Source organism: Pristiophorus japonicus, chromosome 8 (assembly GCF_044704955.1).
Source record: "Pristiophorus japonicus isolate sPriJap1 chromosome 8, sPriJap1.hap1, whole genome shotgun sequence".
Lineage (NCBI taxonomy): Eukaryota > Metazoa > Chordata > Chondrichthyes > Pristiophoridae > Pristiophorus > Pristiophorus japonicus.
In genome coordinates, this window is record NC_091984.1 from 113,358,365 (window position 1) to 113,375,132 (window position 16,768).

Below are 16,768 nucleotides of genomic sequence, written 5' to 3' on the forward strand. Positions count from 1 at the left end.
TATGATCTTTACGACAAAAAAAAGTGGGTGGGCGCTATTATTGAATCTCGGCGTTAATTCCGTGCGGAAACTAATGCTGGGCGATATTATGGGTGTTGATTTCGCCCATTCTGATGATTCCGCCCAAAAAAAGTATTATTTTTCCCGACGTTACAAACATAGAGAAAGTAATGATCGCTGATAAGTTTCCAAAAAATGTCCGTCAGTTTTCATTTTGTGGTTAAATGGATGATATATGGGCGTTATACGTCATTTCAGTGGTGAAATGGATGTTAAGTGGCCGTTAAGCATTCAAAGAAAGTGGAAAATCTATCCCAATATGTTTATAAAAAATTTTTGGATTGCCTTTCATATTACCTGCTAATCTTTTCTCATACTTTCTCTTTGTCCTTCTTATATCCTTTTTCAATTCCCCCCTGTACGCTCTGCACTCTGTCTGGTTTTAAATTGTATTCTGCACCTGACATTTGTCATAAACCTCCCTTTTTCTGTTTTACTTTAACCTCTATTTCCTTTACCATGCAGGGAGCTCTAGCTTTGGTTGCCTCCTCTTTCCTCCTTTGTTTTAAAAAGAAAACTAAACTTAATGGTTACTAATTGACTTTAGTAACTGCTCTAAAACCATTCCTTGTGCACTTATTGTGAGTATATTACTTGCAATATGTATTTTAAGTATCCGTAATATGCTGCACATACAGAACAGTTTTATTTACTTGATAGAGCAATGCTTGAAGATGTGGGGGACTACCACTTGTTTATCCACTTACATAGCACATTAGCACATAAAACATATTCCTAGAAAAAATGATGAGCTTAAAAATGTTTCAGTTTTCCAATTTAAAATGTTTGATTTTATTTATTTTAGGTATGTTAAAGGATATCCTCCAAACTCGCCTTATATTGGAAGTTCTCCAACCTTGTGCCACCTACTGCAGGAGAAAGTCCCATTCTGTTGCCTTAGATTGGATAAGGTATGAATTCATGTGCTGCTTTTCAACTCTGCTGAGGCATTGTGGAACATATTTATTCCACAAATAGGGCATCAGGAATGTTTTTTCCTGAAGAAATATTTTCAATGCTGGCATTTGCAATACCATAGGGACCTGCCAGTTGGAAATAGTTGTAAAAGCAAAGTTTTTTTTGTGCAGGCGCTTGCCGCAAGTCTTTCAGACCATGTGCAGGAAGGTAGCGCAGCACGTCGCGGGAAGCACTGTGGTCCCCAGGACCCCCACACACTGCAGGAATAAATTTAACGACCTGACTTGGTTGATCAGGGTGAATGAATGCTTCAACAAGTGCTACATGCCACCACCTGAACTACGATCTTCTCACACTGCCCAAAGCACCAAACCCCCAGCATTCACCCACCAACAATCTTTACCTATCAACACTCACACCCACATCTCACGCCTTGCACACAATGACAGCTATTCAACTGTCGCAGGCACATCACCCAAACACACTGCTCCGCACTCAGTCACATACTTTCTTTTCTCTTGTAGGCTAAGGTGGCTCACAACCGGAGGGACCAGAAGCACACAGGCGGGGACAAGGCGACACCCAACCACTGTCTGCAATGGAGAATAGAGTGCTGCTTATTATTGGGCACCAGGTGGTGGGCACCATGGCCATCGACAATGTTGACCCCCTTGGGGACAACAACGGTATGTTCATCCCTACTCCTTCTTTTCAAATCCCACTTTCTCCTCACCCCACAAGCATTTTGCACTTTCCAGCTAATCACAGAAACATAGAAAATAGGTGCAGGAGTAGGCCATTCGACCCTTCGAGCCTGCACCACCATTCAATAAGATCATGGCTGATCATCACCTCAGTACCCCATTCCTGCTTTCTCTCCATACCCCTTGATCCCTTTAGCCATAAGGGCCATATCTAACTCCCTCTTGAATATATCCAACGAACTGGCATCAACAACTCTCTGCGGTAGGGAATTCCACAGGTTAACAACTCTGAATGAAGAAGTTTCTCCTCATCTCAATCCTAAATGGCTTACCCCTTATCCTTAGACAGTGTCCCCTGGTTCTGGACTTCCCCAACTTCGGGAACATTCTTCCTGCATCTAAACTGTCCATCCAGTCAGAATTTTCTATGAGATCCCCTCTCATCCTTCTAAACTCCAGTGAATACAAGCCCAGTCGATCCAGTCTCTCCTCATATGTCAGTCCTGCCATCCCAGAATTAGTCTGGTGAACCTTTGCTGTACTCCCTCAATAACAAGAACGTCCTTCCTCAGATTAGGAGACCAAAACTGAACACAATATTCCAGGTGAGGCCTCACCAAGGCCTTGTACAACTGCAGTAAGACCTCCCTGCTCCTTTACTCAAATTCCCTAGCCATGAAGGCCAACATGCCATTTTCCGTCTTCACCACCTGCTGTACCTGCATGGCAACTTTAAATGACTGATGTACCATGACACCCAGGTCTCATTGCACCTCCCCTTTTCCTAATCTGTTGCCATTCAGAAAATATTCTGCCTTCGTGTTTTTGCCCCCAAAGTGGTGACCTCGCATTTATCCACATTATACTGCATCTGCCATGCATTTGCCCACTCAGTTAACCTGTCCAAGTTGCCGTGCAGCCTCTTAGCATCCTCCTCACAGCTCACACCGCCACCCAACTTAGTGTCGTGTCATCTTCTAACTTGGAGATATTACACTCTATTCCTTCATCTAAATTATTGATGTACTGTAAATAGCTGGGGTCCCAACACTGAGCCCTGCGGCACCCCACTAATCACTGCCTACCATTCTGAAAAGGACCCGTTTATCCCAACTCTCTGCTTCCTGTCTGCCAACCAGTTCTCTATCCACATCAATACATTACCCCCAATACCATGTGCTTTAATTTTGCACACCAGTCTCTTATGTGAGACCTTGTCAAAAGCCTTTTGAAAGTCCAAATACACCACATCCACTGGTTCTCCCCTGTCCACTCTACTAGTTACACCCTCAAAAAATTCTAGAACATTTGTCAAGCATGATTTCCCTTTCGTAAATCCGTGCTGACTTGGACCGATTCTGTCACTGCTTTCCAAATGTGCTATTTCATCTTTAATAGTTGATTCCAACATTTTCCCCACTACTGATGTCAGGCTCACTGGTCTATAATTCTCTGTTTTCCCTCTCCCTCCTTTCTAAAAAATTGTGTTACATTAGCTACCCTCCTGTCCATAGGAACTGATCCAGAGTCGATAGACTGCTGGAAAATGATCACCAATGCATCAACTATTTCTGGGGCCACTTCCTTAACTACTCTGGGATGCAGACTATCTGGGGATTCATCGGCCTTCAATCCCATCAATTTCCCTAACACAATTTCTTGACTAATAAGGATTTCCTTCAGTTCCTCATTCTCACTAGACCCTCAGTCCCCTAGTATTTCCGGAAGGTTATTTGTGTCTTCCCTCGTGAAGACAGAACCAAAGTATTTGTTCAATTGGTCTGCCATTTCTTTGTACCACCTTATAAATTCACCTGATTCTGACTGCAAGGGACCTAAGTTTGTCTTCGCTAATCATCCTGTATGCATGCATTTCTCCCTTCCTGCCCTCCTCCCCTCACTTTAATCCAACTCTTGTGCCTTTATGCTTTCAGGTAATCAACAAGTACCTGAGCAGCCTGTGCCCGAGGGCACGGTAGAGAGCGAGGCAGGAGAAGAGGAGGAGGAACACATTGTATGTCTCACCCGTAGGCACCAACTCAGATACTGGCACTGTGCGTTCTTTAGACCCTAGTATAGCAGTGGGATCAGCATCGGGGACGAGCGGGCTGCAGCAAGACCAGTGGGAAAGGGTAGCTCGGGGGCCAGCTCCCCAGAGGGAGATTGTGTGCGCGAGGTCTGCTGCACAGGACTCGGATGAGGACCTCGATGGGGAGGTGTTTAGAAGAAGGGTGTTCGGCATGCACGCGGAGATGATAGGTGCAATGGCAAGGGTGCTTGAGAGCCTCCCGGTAATGGTAAGGAGCGTGGAAGAGTCCGCCTCCAACATTGTACAAGGCTCTGCGCATACCATGGAGCCCATAATTTCCAGTCTGCAAACAATGGTAGCCTCCCAGAGACACCGTGGCGATCCAGACCTGATGCCGCATATGATGGGCGTTGGAGCACAGGTGGAATCGACGCATGCCTTAGTGCTGTAATGCAGTCTATGCTTGGTGGCATCCAATCTCAGACTGCTCTCATGCAGTCTCACCTTGATGCCACGTAAGCTCTGACTGTTGCCATTGTGGCTGGGTCTAGCATCGTCGACCGGGGCTTTCACGGTGTCACAGCAGGCCAGTTCTCTGTGCTCCAACAGATTGCTAAGGATGCTGAGGTGCTGCCTCTGCTCCCACCACTGCCACTCCACCATTGCCCTTGGTGATGCCTGTCATCCAGCCAGCCCAGACTGCTGCTGCCCATGCTGAGGTGGTGCAGTCTACACCCAGGCCTTTCAGGGCCAGAGCTTTTCGAAGGTGTCCTGCAAGGACATCTGAAGTTTTCCACATGGACACTCAGCAGCCTTCCACCCGCTCTGCTACAGCCACTGGGCCAACATTTGGAGCACTAGAGTAGGCAAAGGCACAGTAACGAGAGGCACTAAAGGATTACATAAGGGTTAATAGTTAATATTTGAGTTGTAAATAGGTGTTCACTGATTATTTATAAATTTATTAATTCAGTTTAGATTATTTTGTGGTGCGTCTCATTTCAGCTTAGAGCTGTGATATGGCCTGTGACAGGGATGGAATGATGGAAATGTGGTGAGCAATGGGGATCTGGGGTTTAATTCATTCGAACCGCAGTCTGATGAGGCGATCACTGATCGCCTGCTGGAAGGCTGATTGAGTATTTGCCTCATCCCTCGCTCCTGTTCCTCCTCCTCCTCCTGAGGTGGTTCCACAATCCCAGGTGGCAAGGGCTGGGCCCTCATGATGGCCAAGTTGTGGAGCATGCAGCAGACCACCACGAAATGGGACACCTGCTCCAGCATGTACTGGAGGGCTCCCCCCAAGCGGTCAAGGCAGCGGAACCGTTGCTTCAGCCGGCCGATGGCCTGCTCGATGATGTTCCTGGTGGCAGCATGGCTCTCATTATATGAGTGCTGGGCAGGAGTGTTGGGGTTGCGGAGGGGAGTCATGAGCCAGGTGGAGAGCGGATAGCCCTTGTCTCCGAGCAGCCAATCGCGAGCTTGGCATGGTGGCTGGAAGAGTGCTGGCACACCGGTCTGGTGCAAGATGAAGGCATCATGGCTGCTGCCAGGATAGCGGGCATCCACGCTAAGTATTTTGTGTGCACGGTCGCACACCAACTGCACATTAAGTGAGTGGTAGCCTTTGCGGTTGCGGAAGATCTCAGGATTATTATGCGGTGCCCACAAAGCCATGTGGGTGCAGTCAGTGGCGCCCTGCACCATGGGGAATCTCGCTATCGTGGCAGAGGTGCAGTGAATGTTTGGTGCGGAGGTGCGACGAATGCTTGTGGCGGAGGAGCGGCAAGAGATCGTGGCAGAGGAGTGATGAGAGATCAGCAGCGAGAGATCGTGGCGGAGGAGTGGCAAATGAGGGTGCAGGGCCCAGAAAAGCCGAGGGTCCAGGGGCAGCACGGGCCTGCCCACACTGTTGTGTGTGCACTAGGTCCATGCAACAGAGCAGATCTCCAGTCATCCTGATTTACCCCAGACACTGGATAAAGGCCTAGCTCTGTTAAGCCGGTGTGGTGGCTGATGTGCAATGGTCACCACACGTTAAAAAAATCCACGCACAGGCATCTTTCACCCCTGGAGTTTGGGACAGGAATATCTGGTCCTCCATTGAAACATCAGTGAACTCATCCCTTTTGGTATGGAAGCAAGTCATCCTCGTTTGAGGGACTGCCTATGGTGATGACGCACTATGGGGAATCTCGCTATCCTGGCAAAGCCACATGCACGCTCATCCTGCTTCTCTCTGGTGATTGGGAAGGAAATTTAGTCCTTTCTCCTACTGTAGAGTGTCTTTGTGTCCTCCCAGATGCAGCGATGGATAGTGAACTGCAAAATGTTTGCTCTGTCTCCTGTTGCAGACTGGAAGGATCCGTTGGCAAAGAAATTGAGGGCGATGGTGATCTTGAATGGCACTGGGAGAGCCGTGGTTGCCCTGATCTGAGGCTGGAGATCTGGTTGCAGGAGTGGCAGAGTTCTGTGACCACCTCCTTGGTGAAGCGGAGCCTTCTATTACACTGCTCCTCGCTTAATTGGAGACTAGAGAATACCCTCGGAGGGTAAGGCCTCCTGTTGAGAACTCTGATGGCCCTCCTCCTTCCTCTGACCACATGTTCTCATCTTTCTTGCTGCCTTCGCTCCCTCCGCCGTAGATCCTGGAGAGCGAGGTTGACTGTCCGTACAGCTCCCATTAATATAACCAAGTTATAGCAGTTTGATTTTATTTTAAGAATAAATGTAACTACTTTTTAGTTGCCACAACACCCCTGATACGGAATAACGTTGAAACTACGGAATGAGACTGTATGTGAAACTGATAAGAAAGCATTGAAGCTCCACTAACCTACAGCTGCGACTCATGACTGATGATGCCTTTAAATAACGTTCCTGGAGCCGGCTTCCTGTTGCTTCATGCCAGCTCTCCCTGTCGCTGTCTCCTCCAGGTGCAAAGGTTGGTGGTGACAATCAATTTCGCAAATTGGGTAGCCAATGAGCATTGTGCACTCACTGATGTCACAATCCACCTGGCACTGAGGCTCTCTGCACTAACTGTTAGCGCCGGCACTGTGGGGGCATGGTATATGATGTGCGGCGTTGCATTTGCCTCGCCCCGGGGATACTGCTCTACCGCCATTTGCTGGCGCTAACGGAAGGTGCTAAGGTACTGATTTTTTTCCCCTGTGTGAGTAGCAAGACTCATATTTTAAAAAGCCAATTACATCCCAACGGAAGCTAAATGCAGACCACTCATCGGTCCGTGTCAAAGTGCAAGCTATACTCCAACAATATTTTTTGCACCCTCCAATGATGCAGTTTCATAATCCTGATCTGTTGTTAGTACCCTGGATACTATATTATCTCAATGGCTCTGTATTATGCATAGTTTATCTGGTACACACATCTTAGGCAGAAATGATCAGTTCCTACAAGCATGCAATACATGTAGGTATTGTTTAAATTTTTCTCTCTTCCTGTAATATTATGTTTTAAATAGAGGAACTTCAGTAAATTATATTTTTTTAAAAAGATATAAAGTAGTCATCAGTGCTAACAGACTAAATTCATTTCACGTTGGGGATATTCAAGTATGTTCTTGTTTAAAGAAATAAATAATAGAATTTCATTTTGTTTCCCTACAGGGGTGCCAACATAATTACTATGAAGATGCAAAAGCATATGGTTTCAGGAACAAACTTATCATTGTTTCTGCAGAAACTGCTGGAAATGGATTGTACAACTTTATTGTTCCTCTCAGAGCTTACTACAGGCCAAAGAAAGAGTTAAATCCCATTGTACTACTTCTGGATAATCAGTAAGTTCTTCTACTTGCTTTCTCACTGTTTAAGGGTTTGCTGAAATTCAGTAGTTTCAAACTCAGATAGAATAATCAGCTTTGATTTCATCATGTAAAACTGGTTTCTTCAAGTATCAGTAACATTTAATGGACTTGTAAATGTCGTGTCAAGAAATATGACTTTCACATACTACCATGCAACATCATTGTATAGGTCATCCAAAGTTTAAGGTAATAAAGGAAGATATGTTGTGGCAACAACAACTTGCATTTATATCGCGCCTTTTAACGTAGTAAAACATTTCAAGACACTTCACAGGAGCGTTATCAAATGAAATTTTACACCGAACCACACAAGGAGCTATTAGGACAGATGAGAGGTAGGTTTTAAGGACTGTCTTAAAGGAGAAGCGAGAGGTGGAGAGGTTAGCAAGGGAATTCCAGAGCCTAGGGCCTCGGCAGCTGAAGGCACGGCCGCCAATGGTGGGGTGATTAAAATCAGGGGCATGCAAGGAGCCAGAATTGGAGGAGCACAGAGGTCTCTGAGGATTTTACAGCTGGTGGAGTTCAGAGGTAGGGAGGGATGAGGCCATGGAGGGTTTTGAAAACCAGGGTAAGAATTTTAAAATTGATGCGTTGCCAGACCGGGAGCCAATGTAGGTCAGTGAGCTCCGGGTTGATGGGTAAATGGGATTTGGTGCAGAGTTTTGGATGAGCTCAAGTTTGTGGAGGGTGGAAGATGGGAGGCCAGCCAGAAGAGCATTGGAATAGTCAAGTCTAGAGGACATCTAGAGGTAACAAAAGGTATGGATGAGGTTTTCAGCAGCAGAGAGTAAAACTGTTCAATCATTTGTGAGCTTAAATACTTAGATTTTGTTTTTGTATGGGGCAACTTGTAAATATCTGTTATAGTTGGTAACAGCTTGCTTATTCAATTTTGCACTTGATGAAAACTGGATTTGAGTAGAACATAACCGATTAACCATTTCAAGACTGAGACGTACTTTTAGAGTCTGAGGAATAAAATCGCTATTTATGTATTATGTTGTTATACAAATATACTACGCATTATGAAATCTAAGTGCAATATCCAGGGATTATAGGGTCCATTTTACCTATTGTCCACCTTCAGATGGTGGAATGCCTGGGCCATTTAGAGACCCAGGCCTAATTTGCATTTCACTGACGAGCAAGAGGCACCAAATGGGCTCTCCGTTGCCCCGGGAGGGCGGAAATCGTCTGGCTCCCATACTGGACTGGTAGACAGTCAGAGGCTTGGTCAGGCGGGGTGCGGGGGTGGGGTGGAGTGATTCAGACTTTTGTGAGCCCAGGAGGGGCACTCCTGCTTCTTTTGGATCCACCAAATAAGATATTTCCTGGGCTATTTTGTGAGTGGCCTTCGGTGGTCCCATTTGTGCCTTTAAAATTGCAACATTATAGGACCCCAATTTGATGCGGTTCGCACCCAGTTCAGGCGGGTGCCTGGGCCACCCTCCTATAAGTCTTGGGGATTATGGCAATGGGTGTGACCAGAGCAGGACCGGGGCGGTAAACGCAGCACTCTGATTTTAGAGCTGCTACCGCCCCATTCCCACCCCAAATTAAGATCGGCCCTCGTGTCCCTGTTTGCAAAAAGGGGAAACAGTTAATGTAACTGATGAAGAAAAGGATACTTCGAACTTGTGGGCTTTCCCACTTACTGTTTTTACATAAAAACAAGTTAGTGTGATGTAACTTGGTACATCTATTTTGACAGATAAACAATGTTGACTAAGTCACTGTTTACACAATTAACATTTTTAAATCAAATTAAATATTTAAGCAATGTGCAATATTGAAATTCTTATTGCTGCTGACAACCAAGCTTTTATCCATCCAATTGTGATGCAGGTTAATATTTTAAATTTTGAATAAAGTTAAGTTTGTCTTTGACATAACAATGGAATTTATATTCAGTGAGGGTTACAGTTTTATACTTATTCAGGGAAAGAATCATTTTGTAGTTTTCCTTCCTATCCTTTTCTCAGGCCAGCCCATATTACGAACCATTCCCTATCCAATACCAATGTCTTCTGCAACTTGTTGCTGGAAGGTGCAAGAGAGGGTCCAGCTTCTAATTTTCTTTTCTTCTCTGCGGGGAAGCACCAATGTCTTGTGGGACAGAGTGGTTAAGACAAATAATGCAGAGTGAGGGATTATGGTTTCAAACCTGCCTCCTACCTTTTGTGTAATGGACTGCGTTGGAGTACGAAAGCCCTGCGACACCATTTATACTGCCCACTCATTTCTATTTCCCAAAGCCATTTTCCATCACTGTAGAAGTCAATTATAAAGGCGCCACTTACAAAGTGTCAAGTGTGCAGGCTAATTCAGGCAATTCAATAAGTTTTTCGCACCTCGTTAAATTTCAATGACCTTAATTACTAAATCCTCTCTCATTACTGCTTCAAGAGCTCTGAAATATTTATAAACATCTTTTTACTTGCACCGCTAACTATTCACCTGGTACGTAAGAGCTGAGTGCCTCCGTTGTGCCGTGCAGTCCAACTTTGCCATTGTTTTTGCTGGGAGCATGGTGAAATAATGGCTGAGTGATGGGACTACATGCATTATTCATTGTCGTGGCTCAAGTTTTATTGTTCTGACCCACCTCTTTAGGATCTTGATGACTCGTATAGGAACAAGGTCGGGATGGAAAATTGTGCTATTGATGCAATTTTGGGCCAGGAACGCGCGCGCTACTGACACTGTTTTTATTCTGTACTTCTCAGTTTTACCATCCATCATTTATGGGCAAATCGCCTCCACACCAACGCAGCCACTATAAATGGTGGGGACTGTATATCCCTTATAATTCTGATTATCTACCCAGATCAAACAGCTTTTCTGCACCCCATACACTTCTCCAATTGACAGCTGTTCCTTTTTCTCACGGCATACATCAGCTGCAAATCAGCACACAACCAACACAGTTATTAAGAATAATCTAAATATCATGAACCTCAATTGTTATTTCCAAATTTTGAATATTTTATGTTCCATTCATTTCCTCCATTGTTAGAACAACAAATCTAGAGAGTATTTTTAAATCAACAGGTCATGTTGTTGGAAGAAGTTTCATTAGAGCTGATTGAAGCCAACATGAAGCATTGCAAGATCTGAATGTCTTGCCTTTTTAAACTATTCTGTGTCACTCTTTCTGACTAATCCTCTTTATTATCAAGAATTTAAAAAAAAAGCAGAACATTTCATAAAACTATTGCAAAATTTGTTAGTTATTTAAATTTATTGCTGGTTCCTCCTATAAGCCAAGATGGAATGGTTTCTAAACAATATGCAGTTATGTTTACATGGAGAAAAGGACACATCTCTTTATTACCCTTTCTTTTCTCAGTATACAGGTAGCAGCTGCCATCTACTGGCTGAATGTAGCATTACAGCAAAATTTGTACACCATCATATATAGTGGACCTTTTTAATAACAATGAAAACCAAAAAATCAAAGCATTTTGTTCTGCTGCATGTCAAATCCACGGATTATTAAATGTCCTTTGAAGCTTTCAAAATGCCAGCAACGTACCTTGGAAAGGGGAATCACATTTTCATCATAGAACATCTGTAAAATAAATTCATTGACATAAGAACATAACATAAGAACTAGGAGCAGGAGTAGTCCCAGTGGATTAGAAAACCACAAATATAAAGCCCTTATTTAAAAAAGGAGGCAAACATTAAATGGCGGAGTAGGCTCGAGGGACCAGGTGGCCTACTCCTGCTCCTATTTCTTATGTTCTTATTTGGTGTCTCGAGCCTGCTCCGCCATTTAATAAGATTGTGGCTGATTTGATCATGGACGCAGCTCCAATTCCCCGCCCGCTCCCCATAACACCTTATTTCTTTATCGTTCAAAAATCTGTCTATCTCTACCTTAAATATTTTCAATGACCCAGCTTCTGCAGCTCTCTGAGGCAGAGAATTCCATAGATTTACAACCTTCTGAGAAAAAATTCCTCCTCATCTCTGTTTTAAATGGGCGGCCCCTTATTCTGAGATTATGTCCCCTAGTTTTAGTTTCCCCTATGAGTGGAAATATCCTCTCTGCATCCACCTTGTCAAGCCCCTCATTATCTTATATGTTTTGATAAGATCACCTCTCATTCTTCTGAACTCCAATGAGTATAGCTCCAACCTACTCCACCTATCTTCATAAGTCAACCCACTCATCCCCAAAATCAACCTAGTGAACCTTCTCTGAACTGCCTCCATGCAAATATATCCTTCCTTAAATATGGAGAACAAAACTGTATGCAGTACTCTAGGTGTGGCCTCATCAATGCCCTGTACAGTTGTAGCAGGACTTCTCTGCTTTTATACTCTATCTCCGTTGCAATAAAGGCCAACATTCCATTTGCCTTCCTGATTACTTGCTGTACCTGCATGCTAACTTTGTGTTTCATGCACAAGGACCCCCAGGTCCCTCTGTGCTACAGCATTTTGCAATTTTTCTCCATTTAAATTATAATTTGCTTTTCTATTTTTTCTGCCAAAGTGGATAACCTCACATTTTCCCACATTATACTACATCTGCCAAATTGTTGCCCACTCACTTAGCCTGTCTATATCCCTTTGAAGATTTTTTTGAAACATCCTCACAATTTGCTTTCCCACCTAGCTTTGTATCAGCAAATTTGGCTATATTACACTCGGTCCCTTCATCCAAGTCATTAATATAGATTGTAAATAGTTGAGGTCCCAGCACCAATCCCTGTGGCAGCCCACTAGATATAGTTTGCCAACCGGAAAATTACCCATTTATCCCGACTCTCTGTTTCCTGTTAGTTAGCCAATCCTCTATCCATGCTAATATATTACCCCCAACCCTGTGAACTTTTACCTTGTGCAGTAATCTTTTATATGGCACCTTATCGAATGCCTTCTGGAAATCCAAATACACCACATCCACTGGTTTTCCCCTTATCCACCCTACTAGTTACATCCTAAAAGAACTTCAGCAAATTTATCAAACATGATTTCCCTTTCAAAAAGCCATGCTGGTTCTGCTTGATTGAATTATGCTTTTCTAAATGTCCCGTTACTGCTTCCTTAATAATGGACTCCAGCATTTTCCCAATGACAGATGTTAGGCTAACTGGTCTATAGTTTCCTGCTTTCTGTCTGTCTCCTTTTTTAAATAGAGACGTTACATTTGCGGTTTTCCAATCTGCTGGGACCTCCCCAGAATCCAGGGAATTTTGATAGATTACAATCAATGCATCCACTATCTTTGCAGCCACTTCCTTTAAAACCCTAGTGTTATGTATACAACCCTATGTAACGAGTATTATACCGCCACCAGAGGGCGTACCTGTTGGAGTCCCAAGAGATCCCAGCATCTCTTGGGAGCACTGTATATAAGCAGGCTGTATGGGCACTCTGGAGTTAGAATAAAGGAACTAGGGTCACACTTACTCATGTCTACAGTACTCAGTTACACCACTTTATTAGGAACATAGCAACTGACGACGAGATAATGGACCATCACGTGGAAATGCAGAGAACTGCTGGTATCCTGGAGAAATTCTCAGAAAGGGATGATTGGGAGGCCTTTGTGGAGCGATTCGACCAATATTTCGTGGCCAATGAGCTGGAAGGGAATGAGAACGCTGCCAAAACGAAGGGCGATCCTCCTCACCTTCTGCGGGGCAACAACCTATGGCCTCATGAAGAATCTTCTTGCTCCGGTGAAACCAACAACCAAATCGTGAGAAGAACTGTGTACGCTGGTCCGGGAGCATCTAAATCCAAAGGAGTGTTCTATGGCAAGGTATCGATTTTACACATGTCAACGGTCTGAAGCCCAGGAAGTGGTGAGCTACATCACCAAACTAAGGCGCCTTGCAGGACATTGGGAATTCGATGGGTTCCGGGAGCAAATGCTAAGAGACTTTTTTGTGCTTGGCATTGGCCATGAGGTTATCCTTCGCAAACTATTGACTGTTGAAACACCGAACCTGAGCAAAGCCATAACGATAGCCCAGGCATTTATGTCCACCAGTGATAACACCAAACAAATTTTGCAGCATAAAGAGGTTTCGGCAAGTACTGTACACAAGGTAACGTTTGTTTCAGGCAGGAATGCATATGGCAGAATGTACACGCCTGCAGCTGCATGACCTTAGATGACCCAGAGTCCGCCATCAAACGTTAATGCGAGGCAGTTAACACCTTATTGGCACTGCGGAGGTGATCATTGAGCCCATCAATGCCGCTTCAAACACTATGTGTGCAAAGGCTGTGGAACAATGGGACACCTTCAGCGAATGTGCAGACGAGCTGCAAACCCTGCAAATCACCAAGTTGCAGAGGAAGATTGATCCATGGCGGATCAAACTGAACTAGAGACTTGAACCGAGGAGGCAGAAACGTACGGGGTACACACCTTCACCACGAAATGTCCACGAATCATGTTAAAAGTCAAACTGGACGGAATTCCAGTATCCATCGAACTGGACACAGGTGCGAGTCAGTCTATCATGAGCAAAAAGGCCTTCGACAGGCTGTGGTGCAACAAGGCACACAGGCCCAAGCTTAGCCCCATTCATACCAAGCTGCGAACTTACACGAAAGAGCTGATCCCTGTAATTGGCAGTGCAGCAGTAAAAGTCTCCTATTGATGGAGCAGTGCACGAACTCCCACTATGGATTGTACCAGGAGATGGCCCCACACTGTTCGGCAGAAGCTGGCTGGGAAAAATCCGCTGGAACTGGGACGACATCCGAGCGCTCTCGGCCGTCGACGATGCCTCATGTGTCCAGGTTCTGAGCAAGTTTCCGTCGTTGTTTGAGTCAGGCATCGGAAGTTTCTCGGGGGCGAAGGTGCAGATCCACTTGGTTTCCGGTATACGACCAATTCACCACAAGGCACGGGCGATGCCATATATGATGCAAGAGAAAGTGGAGATCGAGCTGGACAGGCTGCAGTGAGAAGACATCATCGTGTCGCTGGGCCAGTCCGATTGTTCCAGTTCTCAAGGGCAATGGCACGGTCAGAATTTGTGGGGATTATAAGGTAACGATTAACCATTTTTTGCTGCAGGACCAGTACCCGCTACCCAAGGCAGACGACCTATTTGCCACCCTGGTAGGAGGAAAGACGTTCACCAAGTTGGACCTGACCTCGGCCTACATGATGCAGGAGCTGGCAGAATCTTCAAAAGGCCTCACCTGCATCAACAACCACAAAGGTCTGTTCATCTACAATAGATGCCCATTTGGGTTTCGATCGGCCGCGGCTATTTTTCAAAGGAACATGGAGAGCCTGCCAAAGACTGTTCCACGCACCGTGGTTTTCCAGGACGACATAGGTCGGGACACCATCGAACACTTGAAGAACCTGGAAGAGGTTCTAAGTCGACTAGATCGTGTGGGACTCAGGTTTAAACGCTCGAAGTGTGTTTTCCTGGTGCCAGAGGTCGAGTTTTTAGGGAGAGGAATCACGGCAGATGGCATCAGACCCACCGACGCCAAGACGGAGGCTATCCAGAATGCGCTGAGACCACAGAACGTGACGGAGCTGCGGTCGTTCCTGGGACTCCTCAATTATTTTGGTGATTTCCTACCCGGGTTAAGCATCTTGCTAGAACCCCTACATGTGTTGCTATGCAAGGGAGATGATTGGGTATGGGGCAGATCAAAAGAGACTGCTTTTGAGAAAGCCAGAAATCTGCTATGTTCCAACAAATTGCTTGTTCTGTAAAACCCTTGTAAACGTTTAGTGCTAGTTTGCGATGCGACTTCGTACGGGGTCGGGTATGTGTTACAACAAACAAACGAATCGGGAACATTGCCTATGCATCCAGGAGTTTGTCCAAGGCCAAAAGGGCCTACAGCATGATTGAAAAAGAAGCTCTGGCATGCGTCTACAGGGTAAAAAAAATGCACCAGTATCTGTTTGGTCTCCAGTTTGAATTAGAAACTGACCATAAGCCGCTCATATCGCTATTCTCAGAGAGCAAAGGGATTAATACCAATGCCTCTGCTCACATCTAAAGATGGGCGCTCACACTGTCTGCATATAATTATGTAATCTGCCACAGACCAGGCACAGAGAACTGCGCTGATGCTCTCAGTCGGCTACCATTGCCCACCATCGGGGTGGAAATGGTACAGCCTATAGACTTGCTCTTGGTGATGGATGCATTTGAAAATGAAAAGTCACCCGTTACGGCCTGCCAGATCAGGACCTGGACCAGCTAGGATCCTTTACTGTCCCTTGTAAAAAAAACTGTGTCCTCCATCGGAGCTGGTCCAGTGTCCCAGCGGGGATGCAGGAAGAGATCAAGCCGTTCCAGCGGTGCATAAACGAAATGTCCATACAGGCGGATTGTCTTTTGTGGGGTAATCGCGTGGCCTTGCCGAAGAAAGGCAGGGAAACGTTTATACGAGACCTACACAGTAGCCACCCAGGCATAGTAATGATGATAGCTATAGCCAGATCCCATGTGTGGTGGCCCGGCATCGACTCCAACTTGGAGTCATCCATGCGCCAATGCAACACTTGCTCTCAACTGAGCAATGCACCCAGGGAAGCACCGCTGAGTTTGTGGTCATAGCCCTCCAAACCGTGATCTAGAATCCACGTTGACTTTGCTGGCCCGTTTCTAGGCAAAATGTTTTTGGTTGTTGTGGATGCTTATTCAAAATGGATTGAGTGTATAATAATGTCTGTAAGCACGTCCAGTGGCACCATCGAAAGCCTACGAGCCATGTTTGCCACGCATGGCCTGCCTGATGTCCTTGTCAGCGAAATGGGCCATGTTTCACCAGTGCTGAATTCAAGGAATTCATGACCTGCAATGGGATCAAGCATGTCACATCTGCCCTGTTAAAGCCCGCATCCAATGGCCAGGCAGAACAGGCAGTCCAAACCATCAAGCAAAGCTTGAAACATATGTTGGAAGGCTCCCTGCAGACCCGCCTGTCCAGAGTCCTGCTCAGCTACCGCACCAGACCCCACTCGCTCACCAGGGTTCCCCCAGCCGAGCTGCTCATGAAAAGGATGCTCAAAACAAGGCTCTCTCTTGTCCACCCTGATCTCCATGATCACATCGAGGACATGGATGTACCATGATCGTGCAAATTTGTCACGCGATATTGAAGTCAATGACCCTGTATTTGTACTCAACTATGGGCATGGTCTCAAATGGCTTGCTGGCACTGTCATAGCCAAAGAAGGGTGTAGGGTGTTTCTCAGGTCAAACTCGCAAATGG

At 45.5% G+C, this 16,768-nt stretch overlaps 1 protein-coding gene across 3 annotated transcripts in view; it reads left to right on the top strand.

Moving 5' to 3' along the window:
• Positions 1-16,768, top strand: part of LOC139268148 (potassium channel subfamily T member 2) — a 1,179,460-nt gene that overhangs the window by 629,241 nt on the left and 533,451 nt on the right. For all 3 annotated transcript variants that reach the window (XM_070886186.1, XM_070886187.1, XM_070886188.1), the window contains 2 exons: positions 866-971; positions 7,344-7,516. In XM_070886186.1, coding sequence (XP_070742287.1) covers positions 866-971; positions 7,344-7,516 — 279 coding nt within the window. The remainder of the gene's footprint in view (positions 1-865; positions 972-7,343; positions 7,517-16,768) is intronic.